Source organism: Myotis myotis, unplaced genomic scaffold (assembly GCF_014108235.1).
Source record: "Myotis myotis isolate mMyoMyo1 unplaced genomic scaffold, mMyoMyo1.p scaffold_m19_p_5, whole genome shotgun sequence".
NCBI lineage: Eukaryota > Metazoa > Chordata > Mammalia > Chiroptera > Vespertilionidae > Myotis > Myotis myotis.
Genome location: NW_023416357.1, coordinates 29682704 through 29703358, shown reverse-complemented (window position 1 = coordinate 29703358; position 20655 = coordinate 29682704). Strand labels below are relative to the sequence as shown.

The 20655-nt window shown below is 45.5% G+C and overlaps 1 protein-coding gene and 1 pseudogene across 4 annotated transcripts in view; one reads left to right on the top strand and one right to left on the bottom strand.

The window, feature by feature from the left end:
- AHRR (aryl-hydrocarbon receptor repressor) overlaps window positions 1-20655 on the top strand; it is a 73783-nt gene that overhangs the window by 38771 nt on the left and 14357 nt on the right. For all 4 annotated transcript variants that reach the window (XM_036309576.1, XM_036309578.1, XM_036309577.1 and 1 more), the window contains one exon: window positions 18401-18490. In XM_036309576.1, coding sequence (XP_036165469.1) covers window positions 18401-18490 — 90 coding nt within the window. The remainder of the gene's footprint in view (window positions 1-18400; window positions 18491-20655) is intronic.
- On the bottom strand, window positions 17814-18150 carry LOC118656349 (annotated as a pseudogene).

Here is a 20655-nt window from a genome sequence, read left to right as displayed (position 1 = left end):
CATTTGCTTATATTTTGTGGGAATACTTGTGTTTACGTTTATGAGAAATATTTTTGTACTTTTCTTTCTTGTAATGTCTTTGTCTAGTTTTGCTATGGTAATGCAGGCTTCAAATTAGTTGAGAGTATTCCCTTCTCTTCTGTTTTCTGGAAGAGATTGTTTAGAATTGGTACTATTTCTTCCTGAAGTGTTTGATGAAATTCATCAGTGAAAACAATTGGAATGGAAGTTTTTTAAAAAAAAAATATATATATCTTTATTGATTTCAGAGAAGAAGGAGAGGGATAGAGAGTTACAAACATCGATGATGAGAGAGAAACATCGATCAGCTGCCTCCTGCACACTCCCTCCTGGGGATGTGCCCACAACTGAGGTACATGCCCTTGACCGGAATCGCACCTGCGACCCTTCAGTCCGCAGGTTAGCGCTCTATCCACTGAGCCAAACCGGTTAGGGCTGGAATGGAAGTTTTCTTTGTTAGAAGATTTTTGTAAAGATGAATTCAACTTTTTTAATAGATATAGGACTGTTCAGGTTATCTATTCTAGTGTGAATTTCAGTAGTTAGGGTCTTTCAGCAAATTTGTCCATTTCACCTATTTTATTGAATCTGCAGATACAGTTAGTTGTTCATGGTTTTCCTATATTGTTCTTGTAATGCCTATAGTTTCTGTAGTGGTGTCTCCTCTTTTATTCCATTGATAATATATATCTTCTTTAAATTTTCCTTAATCAGTTAGATTAGAGGTTTACCAGTTTTTATTTTTTTCAAAGGTAAAAGTATTGGTTTCATTGATGGTTGCTATGGACTGAATAATTATATGCCCCCTCCCCCCCCAAAAAAAGAAAATTCATATTCGGAGATCTAATCCCCAATATGATAGTGTTTAGATGTGGGGCCTTTGAAAGGTGATTAGGTAATGAGGATGGAGCTCTAATCAATGGGATTAGTACTCATATAAAAGAGGTCCCAGAGAGATCTCTTCCCCATTTGCCATGTGATGTTACAGCAAAAAAGACAGTCATTGATGAATCAGGAAGTGGGCCCTCACTAGACACTGTCATTGGGCGAGGTATTCTGGAAACCTCAGTTACATCCAGTTGGTTGATAATGTTCTAATCTTGTATATCCTTGTTGATTTTCTATCTAGTCTCAACCTTAAAGACAAGAGTTAACCTTTTCCAGTATAATTGTGGATTTTTAAACTTTCCTCAGTTCTATCAGTTTTTGCTTTATGTAGTTTGAAGTTGTGTTGGAGGGTGCATACTCACTCAGGGTTATGTTGTCTTCATGAATTGACTGTTCTGTTGTTATCATTATGTAAAATGATTCTTTATTGTTGATAATTTTCCTTGTTTTAAAGTCTAGTTTGCCTGATACTAATATAGCCACTCTGCCTTTCTTTTTACTAATGTTTGCTTGGCATATTTTACTCCACCATCTTACTTTTAATCCATTTATGTTATATTTAAAGTGCATTTCTTTTTCTTTTTTTAGTTTTATTTATTTATTTTTTTATTTTTATTTTTATTAAATCTTTATTGTTCAGATTATTACATTTGTTCCTCTTTTTTCCCCCCCATAACTCCCCTCCTCCCAGTTTCCGTCCCACCCTCCACCCTCACTCCCCACCCACTGTCCTCTTCCATAGGTGCACGATTTTTGTCCAGTCTCTTCCCGCATCTCCCACACCCCTTTCCCCCCCAGGAATAGTCAGTCCATTCCCTTTCTATGTCCCTGATTCTATTATGATCACCAGATTATTTATTCACTTGATTCTTAGATTCACTTGTTGATAGATGCATATTTGTTGTTCATAATTTGTATCTTTACCTTTTTCTTCTTCTTCCTCTTCTTAAAGGATACCTTTCAGCATTTCATATAATACTGGTTTGGTGGTGATGAACTCCTTTAGCTTTTCCTTATCTGTGAAGCTCTTTATCTGACCTTCCGTTCTGAATGATAGCTTTGCTGGATAAAGTAATCTTGGTTGTAGGTTCTTGGTATTCATCACTTTGAATATTTCTTGCCACTCCCTTCTGGCCTGCAAAGTTTCTGTTGAGAAATCAGCTGACAGTCGTATGGGTATTCCCTTGTCGGTAACTGGGTTTCTTTCTCTTGCTGCTTTTAAGATTCTCTCTTTGTCTTTTGCTCTTGGCATTTTAACTATGATGTGTCTTGGTGGGGTCCTCTTTGGATTCCTTTTGTTTGGGGTTCTCTGCGCTTCCTGGACCTGTAAGTCTATTTCTTTCACCAGGTGGGGGAAGTTTTCTGTCATTATTTCTTCAAATAGGTTTTCAATATCTTGCTCTCTCTCATCTTCTGGCACCCCTATAATTCTGATGTTGGTACGCTTGAAGCTGTCCCAGAGGCTCCTTACACTATCTTCGTATTTTCGGATTCTTTTTTCATTTTGCTTTTCCAGTTGGGTGTTTTTTGCTTCTTTGTGTTTTGAATCTTTGACTTGATTCTTGCACTCCTCTGGTCTGCTGTTGGGTGTCTGTATAATATTCTTTATTTCAGTCAGTGTATGCTTAATTTCTAGTTGGTTCTTTATCATAACATCGAGGGTCTCATTAGATTTCTTGAGGATCTCACTACATTTATTGGCGGTCTCACCAGTCTTTTCGAGGGCCTTACTAAGTTTATCGGCAGCTTCTAGACAGTTCTTGAGAGACCTTAAAAGTGTGGTTTTGAGCTCTATATCTTCCATTTCTGACATTTGCGTCCTGTTTCTTTGTCTCCGCATTTTTTTATCTTTTCTTGGTGCACCCCCTAGTGGTCTTTGTGCGCAGTCTTGTAGTTAAGCCTTGATTGTTGTCTGTAATACCAGGGGTGATTTGACCTCCAGGCTAACTGGCTATGAGAGTCAGCTGTGTCTGCAGTGGGAGAGCTTCTGTGTTGGATCTCTAGGGCGGTGCTAATCTAGCCTTTGCCTGAGGCTATCCGGCAAATGGCGCTGCGCAGGGCTTGGGCGGGGCGGGTCCCCGGGGATCTACAGGGCAGGCCGGAGCGAGCAGTTATGGCTGCTCTCAGTTCCGTCCCTAGGGGCTCTGCCTCTCAGAGTCCCAGCAACTGCTGCAAACCTCGGAGAGAAAGCTGCCTTCGAGTTCTGACCGAAGCCAGACAGTCCCGCTTCTCCCGTTTGAGTCTGGGTCCCTAGAGACTCGCCCGGATCTGGAGCTCAGAGTTTGAAACTCCCTCCCGATTGAAAACAACAACTGCGCCCTCCGCCGCCAGCCCGCTCCGCGCGCGCACTCCGCACCTGAGTATTTTACTTCAGCACTGTGCCTCCTCTGAGTCTGGGTATGATATTCTCTTTCCTCCTAGTTGTAGAATTTCCGCTCAGCCAGCCTTCCTGTGGTTCTGGATGGTGTCTGTTCTGTCCTTTAGTTATATCTCTGAAGTGGTTGTTCGAGGCAGCAATCTCCAGCGTTAACCTATGCTGCCATCTTGGTTAATCCTCTTTTTCTTTTTTTAAAACATGCATCTTATTATTTATTTAGATGTTAAATTCTTGCACTGGATTTTTACAGGTTGGTGAACACTGACAAGTTATTTCTCTCACAGAACTATAACCACACCTTCCCAGACAGTATAAATATATGGTTGAACTAACATTAATACACATCACCATTTTATCAATTACATAATAAAACAAATTATCACATATCCAAATATTAAGTTACACATGTGAAAGGCATATAAAATATTAAATGTCTGCTCAATTCATTAGCAGAAACCCACTTTTTTTTTTTTTTGCAAGAGAGGGTGGGTCCTAGCCAGTTTTGCTCAATGGATAGAGCATCAGTCTGTGAACTGAAGGGTTCCAGGTTCGATTCCGGTCAAGGGCACATGCCCAGGCTCAATCCCCAGTAGGGGGCGTGCAGGAGGCAGTCAATGATTCTCTCTAATCATTGATGTTTCTCTTTCTCCCTCTCCCTGCCTCTCTGAAATCAATAAAAATATATTTTTTTTAAAAAAGAGAGGGTGGGAAGAGGGAAAAAACACACACTTCAAACAAAAATAAGTTGATCAACAACTTCAGAAAGTCTGAAAAAAAACCCACAAGAATTTTTATGATTAAGAATTGTTTTTATGATTAAGACTTGTTTGTTTTAATATCAAAGCATCTCTATCTTTAAAAAATATTTACTAAATTAAAGAGCATATTCTGTGTTCTGCACAAAACAAATGCCACATTTTACTAAAAATACTTACTAGCTCCTCCCATTCTTTTCTCAGGCCCTCCCTGTAAGTCGCACCCCACGTGCAAACCTTAAAATTAATGTGAGGCTTTCTGTCTGGACACTTTAAAGATATGTGCTTCTGTGCAATATAGATTTTCAAAAGGGAGGTTTTCCCCTAACAGCACAAGATGAGATTTATAAAAAGACAAGACTTGGTATAAAAATTTTTTAGAAGTTGAGCAAACCTGTAGTATACTTGTATGAATGTGGGAGATGTGAACATAAGGGGAGCAGGCAAAGATAGGCCCTACTTTCTGTGTTTGAAATGACTGAAAGGAAAAACCACATAAGGTCCAGAGTGTTCAGAGTTCCTGGGATTGTTAGCTCTGTATGAAACTAAAAATATACACGTATTGTGCTGGACATTTGGGCACCTAATCTTTCTAAAGCTCTTATATTGATAAGATTCTGGCACTGGAAATAGATTTAAACACATACCTCAATACTTAATGATTTCAGGAAAAGTTCATTGGTATAAATGATAAACACATTTTAAATGCTGAACAGTAAGAATCTTTTGCTAAGTGTCAAAATAAGTTGGTCGTCACCCAAACATAGAGGTTGCTATTCTATCACGCTTGTGGCCTGGGAAAACTGCTTTTCTATACTCCTAAGGAAGCTTCGTTAGACTTATGCACCAAGCCGACATGTTGGCTAACATGTATGACAAATGAGGTCCTGCCTTAAGTTCCACTTCCAAGGCAATGGCATCGGGCACCCGTTTTAGTGAATGCAGCAGTTGTTTCTGTGGCCATTGGAGTCTTTGAAATGCAGCCACAGTTTAGGACGATACTTCTCCACTGAGTGATTCCATAGGTTGCTCAGTGTCACATGCTATGGAAGGGCAGAGCAGGGATTGGCCCCCACCGCCCCTCTCTGTGGGACTCTGCAGGGCCCTGGGCTGAGGATGCCCTGCCCGAGGCGGCCCAGTGTGGGGCTGGTGGCAGGGCCAGGGGCCGTCCCACTGTCAGCAGAGTTGAGGATCTCGAGTGGAGTGACCCTCCCAGCCCTGCAGGATGCTCCCAGAGCTTCAATGTCAAACCTCGAAGCCGAAGCGCCGGGGGAACTGGACAGGGCAGCTTCTGTCAGGCCTGCGATGCAGTCCCCAAGGCCTCCAGTTCCTGTTCAGACTGAACCGGGAAGGTGGCTGGGTGCCTGGCTGCCAGTTCGCAGGACTGAACCCATATTGTAGAGGATTTCCTCTGAGCATCTCACATAGCAGAGGAAACGGAACCCAGTTAGAAACCCATGGGCGACAGGCCTGAGTAATGACACCCAGAATGGAAGGCTGGATGGCGACCCATGGACAAGGGTCCTTCTGGGGACACTGCTGGGCAGGATGCTCCCCAGGAATCAAGGTCCATGCAGGCAGCTGGGTCTGGGTGCTGCAGTCCTGGCTCTTCAGGGAAACCAGCCATCACATAAAGTTTGGTGACGATGCTGATGAGGGTCCTGGGGGTGAGAGGTGGGGGTGAGGGGGTGAGTGGGCACTTGGGTATGAGCGGGACTTGTCAGCAGATCAGGCTGAAGGCGCACATTTTCAAGGGAAAAACTGTGAATTCAGGCAGTGTTCGTGATAGTTTCATAATTTCACAGGAAGTCCTTGAAAACCAAAGAGAAATAGCCATGGAGGTCACTGGGAACAGTGGTGAGCAGGGCCTGGACCCTGGACCCTGGACGCTGGGCACATACTTAGGTTGCAGGTTTGATCCCTGGCTTGGTTGCATGCATGCAGGAGGCAACCAATAGATGTGTCTCTCTCGTGTTGATGTTTCTCTCTCTCTCTTCTACTTCTACTCCTTCCCTCCCTTCTACGTTTTCTAAAAATCAATGGAAAAAATATCCTCAGGTGAGGATTAATAAATAAAAAAAAGATGTCATTAAGCTCCTCAGAGAGAACTGAAGGTTGACAAAATGAAAACTGGTTTCTGTAAAAGGGAATATTCAGAAACTAAAAAAAAGAGAGAGAGAGGGATCAACAATTAAAAGCATGAGAGCAAAACTTAGAAATATGTAGGAGGGTCAGAAATTAAAGTTGAGCCTGGTCAGTGTGGCTCAGTGGTTGAGCATCAACCTGTGAACCAGGAGGTCATGGTTCGATTCCCAGTCAGGGCACATGTCCGGGATGCAGGCTCAATTCCCAGTGTGGGGCGTGTGGGAGGCAGCCGATCAGTGATTCTCTCTCATTATTGATGTTTCTATCTCCCTCTCTGAAATCAATAAAAACATATTTTTTTAAAAAGAAAGAAATTAAATTTGAAGGGGTCTTTCTAAGAGTAAAAGAAAAGTAGGGAAGAAGGGGAGGAGAAAGTCAGGCAGACTGCCAGACCCCACAAGACCTGAGTAATCTGTTCCAGAAAGATCAGAGGGAAGGAAACGGGCAAGGAAGCAACCAGAAGGCTTCCCAGAACCGAGGACCGAGTTTCCGGCCCAGAGGTCCCACTGGGTGACTAGCACAATGGCTGACAGGACGAGGGTGTTCGCCTTTGTGAAATCCTACACCTGGGACAATGGGAAGCCCTCTGTGCTCCCAGAGAGAGGAGCAGGTTCAGGGCGCATCCATGGGCCGCTGGAGGCTGGACCGCCAGGAGGACATGCCTACAAAGCGCTGGAACGAGTGCTTTCTCACCTGGGACCTGCACACACCTGTTCCTTCCTCAGAGAGGAGGTGGCATCAGGACAGCTTCAGACATCCGGGGCTCAAAGGTTTCCCTCCTCCGCAGGGCCTCTCAGGAGGAGGGTCTCTCCACCAGAAGCAGGGTGACGAGGAGGGGAGGGGGGCAGGCTTCCAGGAGATGGTGGACAGGACACCTACATAGGGAAGGCTTTATTCCACCCGGGAAGATCTGGGGGGCAAGTCAGGGACCATGTAAATAAGGCGACACACAGGCATTTGTTAACTCCAGGCCCAAAGATTGTCGAGGGACAGTGAAGTGTTCAACGTGCATCCGCCTGGCTCAGCCGAGAGGAGTCTGTGATAACACGAACACTGCACCTCAATTTAAGCAAAATTATGACACAGCTAAATTAGGACGGGGAGGGGAAGTGAGCGTGCGAGCGTGTATGGTGGGCAGGTACACGTGGCAGCTAGCCAACTGTGACGTCTGAACCCTGGGAAATGGAGAGCAAGCTGTTATGTAAGCCAGCAGCTCAGCGAGCTGAGGTCTGCCCCCCCCACCCCCGCTCCCACCTCCCCCACCCCTCCAGCCCCTCCAGCCCCACCACCGCAGGGCAGGAGCTTCAAGCCACAGCTCCAAGGGGCGGAAGCTGTGGGGCAGGGTCAGGCACGGACTGCTAATTTCAACAGGCGTGGGGTGCCCCATGCCTCTTTTTTTTTTTTGTCCCAGGCATCTTAGACCTTACACATTTGACTTTAACCCTTTTGTTATGAGTTTGTCCACAGCTTTCTCCGGGTTCCTTGCTGCTTGATACATCTTTTGCATTCTTTTCTTTTCAGCTCTTCTTTTCTGTTTGAGTCTGCCTCTTGCAGACGAACATGAGGCACCCTTCCCCCAAACGTTCTCCCAGTGGTTATTTTAACCTATTTGTACTTCTTGTAATCACTCTAATTTGTGGGCTGATTTCTGTCATCATATTTCCTATTTCCCATTTACTATCCCTTCATTAGTTTCCTTTTCTCTCTCTAGCTCCCCATTTATAGATTGAACTTTCATATGCTTTTGTTCTTTCGGGGTTGCCTTTAGCATAAGCCCTTTTCATGTTGGTTTTATCTGATTTATTAGACTTATCAGTGTTGGCATTTCCCCAACAAGACTTGCCCCCCAGCCCTAACCGGTTTGGCTCAGTGGATAGAGCGTCGGCCTGCGGACTCAAGGGTCCCAGGTTCGATTCCAGTCAAGGGCATGTACCTCGGTTGCGGGCACATCCCCAGTGGGGAGTGTGCAGGAGGCAGCTGATCGATGTTTCTCTCTCATCGATGTTTCTGACTCTATCCCTCTCTCTTCCTCTCTGTAAAAAAATCAATAAAATATATTAAAAAAAAAAAAGACTTGCCCCCGGCATATGCTTGGGTCTTCTGGTTCCCTGCCCTTCCCCTCCCCCCCTCTTCCCCCCCACTTGCACATTGATTTGGTCTAGAAGTTGAGTCCTGGATGGCACAGGTTCTTGTCTTTGTTCCTAGCTTTTTAAAAGAGTCCTCTTTAAAGTTTACTGGGATTTGGTCGCCATCCTTGTCATGTCTTGCAGCCCGGATGTGTTTCTCTTCGAGTGATTCCCCCAAAGTGTTTTCCTTGTGGCTCTGGGTGTAGAATCTTCCTTGGTCCCCCCCGTGCTGAAATGTTGTTACACCTTCACATCTGGATAATAATTGTGCTGAATATACAATTTTAGGTTCAAAGTTTTTACCCTTCAACATTGAAAAATATTGTTGTGTGGTTTGCAGTGTCCTTGTGGCTGCTGGTGTGGAGCAGCCTGAGGGGTTCGATTCCCGTTCGTTCTTGCCATCTCTCGCAGCTTTGGGATTCTTTCTTTGGCTTTGATGTTCTTACATTTCTTTCTTTTAAAAAAAGATTTTCTATTGATTTTTCGAGAGAGAGGAAGAGAGAGGGAGAGAGAAAATCGATATGATCTGCTGCTTCCTGCACGCCCCTCACTGGGGATCGAGCCCCCAACATGGGCATGGGCCCTGACCGGAAATTGAACCAGCAACCCTTTGTGGCACAGGACAAGCCACACCAGCCAGGGCAGATATTTTTAAATGTCACTGTGTCCTTTGCCCATGTCACCTGTGTGGTGCTCTGCACTCTGTCCCTTTGAGCTGTTCTGTCGTTCATACAACCTTGTCCCTTCTGAGTCATTGTTTCATCGACTGGAGCTGCAGTTGTCCAGGTGCTGGCCGTTCTACACCATCCTCTCCTGACCGGCTTCTCTTATATTCTGTCTGGCACCCCCCTCCCCGGCTGCCTCAGGGGGTGGTAGACCCATCAGTCCAAACCCCTCAGCTGTTTTCCCTTTCACCATTTTCATTCCTAATATTTCCAGTTGATTTGTTTGTACCATTTTTTTGTTCTTGTTTCATTTTGCTGGTAGCTTTTCTTACCTCCTCAAATATCTGTATTTGAATCATGCTTGTCTCAGCTCTTTGGCATCTGCTCTGTGCTGCCCACGTGCTGGGCATCTCCTGGGCTCCTGTGCGCTCTGTTCCTGCAGGTGTCTGACAGTAGCTCCTCTGGTTAGCTGTGTGAGTTAGCTGAGGGTCAAGGGTCGGAGAGGAGGGAAGGGAAGGTGCTGGGTGGTGGTTTGCCTCCCCTTTAGAAAGGGGCACAGTAGGAGGAGCCCCTGGCCTGGGGTTTGCAGCAGAAGAGGAGGAGAGGTGGGTACCTGGAGGGCAGCTCAGCTTTGCATCTCCAGCCCTGCCCTGTGGTCCCACCAGGCAGAGGCTGTCCCCAGACAACGGAGAGGGGCAGCAGTGTAACATAGAACAGATTTCTCCCACCTGTTCTCTGCCTCCCCAAAGCCCTTGCAGGTTGCAACCTCCAGTCTCCTCCTCACCCAGCCCAGGCCGCCTTGGGCGACTGGGAGGAGTTGGGGGCCCACCTGCCCATCTTTGTGGCCCTCTCACCCTCAGGCAATTGCATCCTTCAGGAACTGCTCTCAAGTGCTGTGGCTGCTTCATGGCAGGGAGTCAAGCCTGAGTGTACTGTTTGTGGGATCTATAAACAGCCAGTGATTCCGCTCCCCAAGCAGGAACGCCGTTCGCACGCACGCTGGCTGGCCGAGGAGAGGCCCAGCGAGTGATCTGGCTCCAGGAGGCCGAGCCAGCTGCCTGACACCCGCGGGTTGGTGCCCGCTTGCTTGCTGGCTCGCGTGACTAGCGGGCCTTGGCCTTGTGTTGTTGCTTGGTGACCTTGGCAACGGCTCTCAGGGGACTTCTCTGCTCCCCGCTGCCCTTTATTCCGGAGGAGCAACAAGGGGCTGTGAGAATTGTTCCTTTTCCCTCTTTTTTTCCTCTGCCATGACCTTGACAAATCCATCTCTGAAATGCTTGCTGCTTATTTTTTTTGCCACAGGACTGGAAGAGATCAGGATATTCAAGGGATTGGCCAAAGGAAGTCCTGGCTTTCTCAGATGTCCCTTCTCCCCCAAAAGGGGCTGAGGGTGGCAACGGTGTCAGTGGCCAAGCCGGCCTGGAGGCATGGGCCCCTCAGACCCTATCTGTGAAGTGGCAGGTGCACGTTGCGTGACGTTCGGTAATTGAATATAGATGTGATTATTTTCCCCTTTTAAAAAAGTGCAGCCTTAAGCTTGGGGCCAAATCCCTTTTTCCACTTGGAAAAGTGATCTCATTTTCCATGTACCATGTTTAAAAAACACACACACACAAAACTCTTGTAGGATTAAAAAGAGAGAGAGAAAACAAACAAATGCTTGCGATGCGTATTTGAAGGATGGTCCCACATGTGTAAAAGTATTTGGCGCGAGGACTCTGGACCAGAAAGTCAGTCTGATATTGAATCCATATGACTCGGCAAACAGCATTTTATGGTCTTTCATCTTTTTTTTTTAAATTTCTGCTTTGTGAGTTAAAATTAAGGTTGTTTTGGTTGTGACTAATCTCATAAAATCTTTTTTAAGAAGGCATTTTATATGCTCAAGCCTTGAGCATTTCTTTGCTCTTTGAACTATTATTAGTAGGACATCAGTATGTTGCAACCTCAGCGTTGGGAGAAGCTGTGGGGGCACCGGTGCCAAGCCCGGGTGCCCACTTCCTCTACCCGGGCTGCTCCCCAAGTTGATGGGCATGGAGGATGGGGCTGCCCAGAACCTGCAGGTGGCTGCACCCCTTCAGCTTGCCCAGGAGATGGACTTGAGGTCCCTCGAGGTCACTGTTGTCCAGCACTCATGTGTGATTGGACTCTGACCACTGCTCTTTTAGCATATGTTCCCTGGACCACACGGCCTGCTGATTACATCAGGTTTTCACTTTTTAGCGATTTGCTGTGGTCGCCAATAGTTGCTCTGAGAGTCTATTAGAGTTGACACCTTATCTTCCAACACCTTCTCGGTGGAGCCCAGCATTGCCCCACCCTACCTCTGCCCAGATCCTGGGAATGGGGCTGCAGGGGACTGATGGAATCGATGTTAGATGGGCATCCTGCAGGGTCCCCCATCCTGGGATGTTGTTGCTGGCTCCTGATGAGGCATGAGCCACTGTGGTGACAACACTCCATCCACTGAGCACCTGTAAGAGCCAGGCATTGAGCTTTCCTGGTTTGTCTGAGCGTGCCCCTGTCACCACCTGGGAACTGGATGGTGCCAGCCCTGTTCTCCCTGCCCAGGCCTTGAACCCACATCCCCCATCACTGCCAGCCCCAGAGCCTCAGCTGTGCCCAGGTCCTGCCGAGCACGGGGTGGGAACAATGCGTGCACGAGTTCCCATCAAGTCCAGGTGAGCTGGAGCGCCGGGGTTTCTGAGATGAAGCATGTTGAAGCCATCACAGGACGGCCATGAGATGCAGGCTGCGTGCCAGGGCACCATCTGTTCTTTTACGAAGATTTCCAGCTCTGTAGGGTGGCAGTGCATTTAAACCTCCGGATGAACCTCTTATATCCCGGAAGAGTGGCAGGGAAGAGCCAAGTGTTGTTGGAATGAATGTCATTCTTACCTCAGATACCTTGCTTCTTGAAAATGCACTCACTGTCTTACTGGTACCCCCATCGTCACAACAGCATCATTCACAGTAGCCAGAAGTGGAAGCAGCCCAAGTGTCCATCGATGGGTGAATGTAGAAGCACAATGTGGTCCATCCACACACTGGAACATTACTCAGCTCTAAACAAGGAAGGAAATTCTTATATACGCTACATGAACCTTGAGGACATTATGCTGAGTGAGATAAGCTGGTCCGAAAAGGACACATCCTGTGTGAATGTGAGACCCTTAGAGTTGTCCAATTCATAGAGACAGAAGGTAGGAGGCCAGGTGCCAGGGCTGGGAAAAGGGAATGGGGAGTTAGTGTTTAATGGGCACAGAGTCTCAGTTTGAGAAGATGGAAAAGTTCTGGAGATCATGGTGGGTATGGCTGCACAACAATGTGAATATGCTTGATGCCAACAAACTGTACACTTAAAAATGGTTAAAGTGGTGAGTTTTATGGTATGTATATCGTACCACAATTTAAGAAATTTAGTTTAAAAAACTCTCATAAAAAATGCACAGCCTTGGCTGGGTTGGTGGTCTGAGAGACACAGAAATCTGGCCATAGTGGGTCCCAGTGTGGTCACAGGTGCTAATGGTAAAGGCTCTTAGAGACAACCTCCGGGCTGGGGCAAGTGGATGAGCCGGCCTTAGATTTTTAGGTAAAATGTCTCTGAAGTGGCCCAGGACACAGTTGTGGGGAACATCCACACTCAGTGACTGCCAGGCAGGGAGCTGAGCCTTGGAGCCCAGGACTGATCTGTTTAGGAGAACACCCACATAGTGCAGCTTTCGCACCCTCCACTCGGCCCGCTTCATGTCCCAGCGTCTGACCCAAATGCCAGGGTAAGAGCTGTGTCCTGTCTGCACTCATCAGACCAAGCAAATCGGGTCTTTTTGGTAAATGATATGAACAAGAAAATCTCAAATATTTCGCAGGTTTTTCACTAAGAAATACTGTGTGTCTGAGAGCAGAAGCCCTGGGGAGACTGTGGCACATTCACAAACTCCGGAATAACCCCATAGGACGAGGCCCCGGCAGACACTGCACGTCCCACTCTACTCGGCGATGTTAGGACAGTGGGACCAGGCACTTCTCTGTGGAGCCGCACAGAAATTGAAACGACAAATAGCACAGTCTGTTTAGTTCCCGGAGACACTGTGGCGGACGCCTATGTTGCACGGGTCAGCTTCCCACTCTTTAGAAGTACATCGGGGTCCAGGGATGGGTTGCTGATAATGGGCTTCGGGATGATTTGTGGTCATCGTCTCTGGCTGGACCATTTAAAGCGGCCACCGCAGCTGTAGTGCCACATGAGCTGGGATTTCTTATTCAGAAAACTCAGCACGAGCGTCTAAATCACACTGTGAAGTCACTGCCCTGGTGTTTGCATCTCTGAGTCAGGAAAGTGATCTGAACCATTGAAATAAGGCAACAAGCCCAGCCAGAGTGGGGCTCAGTTGGTTGAGCATCGTCCCATTCACCGAAAGGTTGCCTGTTCGTTCCCGGTCATAGCACATACCTGGGTTGCAGGTTTCACCTCTCTCTGTCTCTCTGTCTCTCTTTCCCTCTGTCTCTTGTTCTCCTTTCCTCTCTCTAAGAATGTCCTTGGGTGAGGATTAGGAAAGAAGATAAAAGGGAAGGGAAGGGAAGGGAAGGGAAGGGAAGGGAAGGGAAGGGAAGGGAAGGGAAGGGAAGGGAAGGGAAGAAGGTAACAACTTGGATGGCACCTTTCCATTCAAGGGTCATCCAGGAACTTAATTTTGCATCTAACAGCCACCAGGTCCTGACTGCCTGGGGTCATCTCGCTTCCCAATAGTTTTTACGCTGGTTTTAACACTTCACTGCTTCCCTCTCGAGTAGAACTGTATTTTCATGAGCACCGTGGCCTTTCCTTTCTGAATGATGCCTTCATGGTTGAAGTGTTGGAACGAGAGAGCAGTCAGGCTTCACTCTCTCCGTCCACATAACCAGTTGTCCCAGATACGTCTGTGTAAAGGACTTCCTTCCCCCACTGGCCTGAGCCAGCGCCTCCACTGAACACTGCCTGTCTGTCCGTACACCATGCAGCCTTAGTTACAAAGGCCTTCGAGTCAGTCCGGAAGGCAGTCAGCATAAGTCCTACAGTTTGGTTCTTTACCAAGATTGCTTTGGCAAGTCTGGGCCCTTTGCGTTTCCATATAAATTTTAGAATTAGCCTGTCAATTTCTACAAAAAAGAAAAACTCTACTGTGATAGGATTGGGAATTGCTTTATATCGATAGATTAATTTAGAGGGACTTTCCATCAGGAACTTGCATATCTCAGTGTGCTTATATCTCCTCTCTGTACTGTCATTGCTTTCAGCATGTAGGTCTTGCACATGTCTTATTAGATTTTTTTCCTAGGTTATTTATTTTTTTAATCTTTATTTCATCTGGGCTTGAAGTCGTCTTTGTGCGATAGTTTTGATTACAACTTCAATTTGTTTAATAGATATTGGGCTATTTAGATTTTTTTAGTTCTTTTTATATGACTTTTCTTAGTGTTTTTCAAGAAATGTGTTCATTTCATTTAAATTGCTTACTTCATTGAATATCAGTCTTACTATTCTTTTAATATCTGTAGGATCTGTAATAATGTAGTCTTTAAAATTCCTGGTGTCAGTAATTTGTGTTTTCCTTGATCAAGCTTGCTAGGGGTTTACAATTTTATTAATCTTTTCGAAGGACCGAAGTTTCATTTTATCGATGACCTTTACTATTTGACTGCTTTAGAAACATTTCCTTGATTTTTACTCTTATTTTTACTTTTCTTTCCTTCTACTTGCCATGGATTTCATTGGCTTCGTTCCCTAGTTCCTTGAGGGAAGGTTCTATACTTTTCCTTTTGAAACAGTCATTTTAGGCTCACTGGGACTTCATGTTGCCTTTCTGCGTATAAATAACTTGAAGTTTACCAGTCTCCTGTGTCCTCATCAAGTCGAGGGCAAGGGTTGTTTGGCTTTGCTTGTTCCTGTGGCTCTCCGTCACGTTTTAGACGTGGGGTTGGGTCTCTGTGTCTGCCATTATCCCAGGGCGCCTAGAAATATCCGGTCTCAGTAACTGAAATGCTCTTAGAAGTTTGTAAACCCTAACGGGAAGATTGGCACATGACCTACCTGGACAGTTTACCGAAGCAGAAATACAGGTTACCGATGACTGTATGAAATGTTTTCAATCTCATTGATAATGAAAGAAATGAAAATCCTAGTAATGATAAAATAATTTATCACTCATCAAATTGGCAAAGGTTTAAAAAAGAACATTAAAAAAGGGAAAATACCCAGATTGCCAAGAATTAAGAGAAGTATTATGATATACTGTGGATGGCCACACACTTAATGAATGTTAATTTAAGTCTCTAAATGTCTGTGTTTTAAAGATGCAAGTTGAAATATTTATGAACTCCACTGACTGGGTGTCTCAACCTCCCTCACCTCCAGCTTCTGTGCTGGTAGAATGGAGTAACAACGGTTCCTGCCTCATGGAGGCGACGTGAAATTAAATGAGACGTTCCACATAGGACGCCTGACACCCATGGGTACCCACGCAGTGTGTGCTGTCCTTACTTTATCATGGTGATGGTGATGATGAAGGAGAAGATGATAGATAGATGGTAGATAGATGATTGATAAATAACTAGATTATAGATAGATGATAGAAAGATAGATGATATGTAGATAATAGATAAATAATAGATAATAGATGGTAGATAGATGATAAATAGAATGCTTATTGGTCATGCAGTTAGGTTCTATGTGCATCTTCACTAGTGACGTCTCTGGAAGCCACTGCAGGATGATCGAGAGGGCTTGCTTTGCAAATGGAGACTTTAAGTCAAGTACAAAAGCCACATCCCTACTTTTCTCCACACACACAAAGTCCACAATAATTGTAGATATAACAGATTTAATCATCATAAAAGCATTGTGAATACCAAACACAAGCAAATTTAAAATCAAGATGAAATGGATGCATAGTTACAAAATATTTTAAGATGCTGAAACTTACATTTAAATAATTTAGGCCTGAATATGCTAACAGCCATTAAATAAGTGAGATAGTACTAAGATGTACCCATTTTCATTTACCATCTCCCCAGAATACACCCAAACTGGAGGATCTAAGAGGTGAGGTGAACCCAACTCTCACAGAACACATGAACCCCGTCTTACATAAATGGGTCCAGAAAAATGAAAGCAGGGGGAGGGGACCGACTCATGCCTGATGATTATGTGTACTTGACCCCCAAGTTAGAGAAGCGTGCAGTCTGGCTTTTCCTTAAATATGGAATACATTTATGAAAAACTCCCCAGTGAAGTGAGTCAATTCACAGCATTTAAAGTTATGATCAGATATGTTTACCCCATGTGTGCCAGTGATTCTTCATCGGGAAACCTGTTCCTGTAAGTCACCACATTAATAGACTAACAAAAATGTATGCGGTTATTTCAGTAGATACAGAAATAGCACTTGATGGAGTTCAACACTTTTTCATGATAAAACCCTTTAGGAAAACCAGAACACAGTAAAGAAGCTGAACGTGTGAGGAAGTCACACAGGTGAAATGAAAGGCTTGTGTTTAGTTTCAGGTACTGATGGGGTGTCATCTTGTCCTGATGATGTTTACTTGTTATAAAGCAAATTTGTAATCATCGCAAGAACAGGAACCCAAGTCTTTTTTTTTTTTTTTTAATTATAAAGGCAGTATTTATTAAAATACATTTCATTTTCAAAATTGAGCTATCAGCTATTAAAGTGTGTGTACATTTGGGGGGGGTACCTTGTATATAGATTTATAATTATATACTTAAATGTTAACTTTCTTAAAAGAATACTTCTCATTTCATGTGCCATGCATGCACTGATACTTTTTATTCTATTTTACTTTATTAAAGGCTGATTTAACCTCCTAAATTGATTCACGATCCACACTAATGGGTGGTAACTGTATGAAAAGTACTTTAGGTGCTGTTCTCTGAAACAAGTAGTAGTGAGACATAACCAGTGATGTGCTTTGGAAAGATAAAATTAAGCAGCAGCAAAAACGATGAGAAAAAAAAAGGAGAATGTAACAATAATACAGGAGAGTGAATGGGAATGAAGAGAGCATTTCAGGGGCTTTTGTTTAACATAGAATAATATGAACTTACTGACTGGGTATGCAAGGAAAAGGAGACAGCAGAGCCAGAGACAATGCTGTGATTTCCAACCCAGGCAGCTGGGCACATGGAGTGCCTGTAAAAGGAATGGGGAAGTCAGGGAGAGGCAAGTATATGTGTATGTAAGATTATCAATTCTATTTTGAACAAAGAATGTTTGTAAGATTCGTAGAAAATCGATAGTAGGTAACCTGACTGTAGCACAGAAATTAATATTAGACCCAAACAGAAATACATGGTTTAACCCAAAAGGGTAGTTCAAGTTATAACTGAAGATGAGATACCCCAAAAATAAAGAGAGGGGGGGAAAAAGTTTATCTTTACGTTTAAGAGAAGGAAAAGGAAGAGTCGTTCCATAGGGAATGAATTAAAAGTGGCAAATGCTCCTTAGGTGGAGAGCTCAGGGCTGAGAAAACAGCACTGGATTTAGCTAATAAGAGTAAGAGGTATCATACTTGAGTGAGTGGTGGGGGGAGCCAAATTCAAAACGGTTAAGCGTGAGCGATGGTTAGAAAATGAAATAAATTCAAGTTTGTCTAGGCCCTTCCCGGATCGTCTCATCCCAGAAGCACTGGTTAGATGTGTAGTCATAGGGCTCTTTGGGGGGTGGGGATGGTGTCTGCGGCCTCCAGACAGTGATCTGGATGATTAAGTTGAGCTTTTCGTGGATAAGTGTTCTCTAAGGCCCAGGCTAGCATCTGCTTGTTGGCCTCTTACGCGCTGTCAGCGGCCCGCATCAGCGCCAGGGTGGTCCCCACCCCCCTCCGCGCTCTGGGCCTGGACGTGGAAGGCAAGGCAGCGAGCATTTCTTGGGCGGTGAGGTGGGCGCCGCGCATAATCAGGTGGTGCCCGTCTCCCAAAAGCATATCCACGCAGGGTTCGGAGCCGTCGTGCCTAACATCCACAATCACGGAGCATTTCAGGTTGGTGGCGCGGACCTTCTCGCGGCTCACCGCCTGGAGGAAGGTCCTTGTAGACTCCACGTTGTTCTCAAAGGGGCAGAACTGAACCCGAACCTCCTTGACAGCCAGAGTCCTAGCCGAGCCAAGGCCGCCGCCATGGTAACCTCAGGAACCCAAGTCTTGAACCTCATAAACCATGACCAAGTGCCCATGTCATCTGCTAACTGGGGACCTGTTGCAAAATGGTCATAAATAAATGGAAAGGAAGCATTTCTGGGGATTATGAATGCAGACTACAAAGCAGGGGAGAAAAGGTTGGAAGCTCAAGCAAAACGATGCTTGTACTTTTTCATTTCGAGTGATTGGATGAGTGTATCTAGAGGCCAACTCGATTTTTATTTCTTCCAGTCCCTGGACGGCTTTGCTCTGGTGGTGAGCGCAGAAGGGGTGATATTTTATGCATCAGCAACGATCGCGGACTACCTGGGCTTCCACCAGGTGAGCAAACCCTCTCTCTGCCGTGTGATAGGTCCTGTTAACCTGTGGATGCACATTGTCTTCAAGGTTTAAACATCTCCAAAGTCTGCTTTTCTTATCACAGAGGTTTTAGCAGGTAAGCATTTCCACACCTCAGCTTTGTCTGAGGCTCAGTCACGGCAAGAGGTGTGACATGTCCAGGGTGTCCCGGATCTAAAGAGCACCAATGGTGCCGACTGTGGCACAGCCCCCACACTTGTCATGCTCTGGCCAGCCCTTGCCAGCAGCATGGATGTCTTAAACACCAGGACAAAGTGTGTTCTGGAAACACCCTCTTGGATGCTCAGATAATCCACTTGGGACGTTACCGCAGACCAGCCGGGGGGTGGTTCCAGACATTGGGGCCAAGAGCTGCGGCCGAGGCCCATCAAATGCTGGGATCCAGAAGGGCAGCTCCTCTAAGAAAAGATGCAATGAGAAGTCCCACCCAAAACCCAGGAAAGGAAAAGGACACTTCTCTGTGACACTCCTGAGAGGCGTCCCCACACCAGCCCCACTACAGGGGAGGCTGCCTGGGGTGTTTGTCTCCTTGGCTGCACTCAGCAGTGTGTGACATACAGCATGCCCAGATCCTGAGATGAGTCTCTCATTCTTAGGACAATACAAGCACCAGGCTTGGCCAGCTTAGCCCTGGTGCCCTCCCGTTCCCCTGTCCCCTCCTGTACACCCCAGAAGCTCTGGGGTGCCTCATTTACACAGTGCTGTTCACCCCTAAGTGGCCAGTAGATTGGTGGGCACGGCTGGGGTTAATGGCTCGCTCGCTGGTGGACAGGGCAAGAATATGGACACGACTTGATTCCAGCCCCCAGGTGGTGAAGATTTAACGGACTTCCCTCAATTGCCTGCACAGGGCTGAGTCTAGAGAGATGCCGTTTGGTTTGCCTTTCCGTGCTGTCACCAAGAGTTGCCCCATGAATTCTTTAGCCGTTATTCGGAGGTCTTAGCGCAGACGTTGGCTCGGTGATCAAGGCAGGGGTCCTGTAGAGCAGCCTTGGTTCCAGGTCTGAACTTGTCATTGGACCTTTGTTTTATTGGAGCTTGGTTATTTCCCTCCAAGAGTTAGAAGTAAAAAAAAAAAGTTTTGCCTTTTATTATAAGGAAATTGTTTCCAAATGCCATTAAATCAGGCATCAACTCTAATTTATGCAAAATATTTCATAAAAATCTGAGAACAGCTTTGTGCTATTGTGAGCTCCTTGTGCAAAATGATTTACAAAGTCAGGAGCCAGATTCTTCCTATCACAGCCTGAGCCCATTGTCTATCTCAGGCCCAGCACTTTTTGTGGTGAATATATAGGTTTAGGCATATATTTCAGTTGCCATTTTTTTGATTGAAGAAGTTGTCTGTCCTTGCACCGGGCAGCAGTGGGGAGGCTGTCCCCGTGTGAGCCACGGCGCCTGTGGAGCGTATTGACTTTGCACGAAAAAGTAAAGATGATAACTGCTGGCATGAGGATTTTGTTCAAGTAATGCTTTTATTCTTAACTCCATAATGATGGTTTAGAGCTAAAATAATGGCTGCTTTTACTTGATCAAAGCCATGTTTTTGTCTATTTGAATAATTGTTATATTATTCTCTGCCTTCCTCGCATTTTTCCCACCATTTTCTTCTCTTGACCTCACTTCCTAGGAATCAAGCTCTAGGAGATTGAGAAAGAAGAAGAGTGGTCAGACGTGCCACACTAATTATTACAATACAGGTCCTTGTTTCCTCAAACTGAAAAAATTCACATTTAATGTCTTCAAATTAGCCTTAGCCAGGAATGCCTTTTCCGGTTTTATTATGCCCTCCTCTAAGTTCATCTGTCCCCTGTTTTGGTTGAGCTGCAGACTCATACCTTGCCTGTTAATTCCACACATTCCTTTCGTTAATAATTACGGTGTGACGATGACAAACGGCACCCAGGGAGACCTGTGGGCAGCCCACTGCCTTCCGGGTTCTGTAAAGCTTGGGGTCACCGAATAAAACTCATGAGGGAATAATGTGCACCACAGGGAGAACCATGACTGCTCAGTGCTCAGAGGAAAAGAGCATACTTTTCCTTAAACAAAGCCATAGAGGGGAAAGCGCCATCTATCTGCAACAGGATGGAAAAACAACCAATTCTCTGTAAGGACTCAACCAC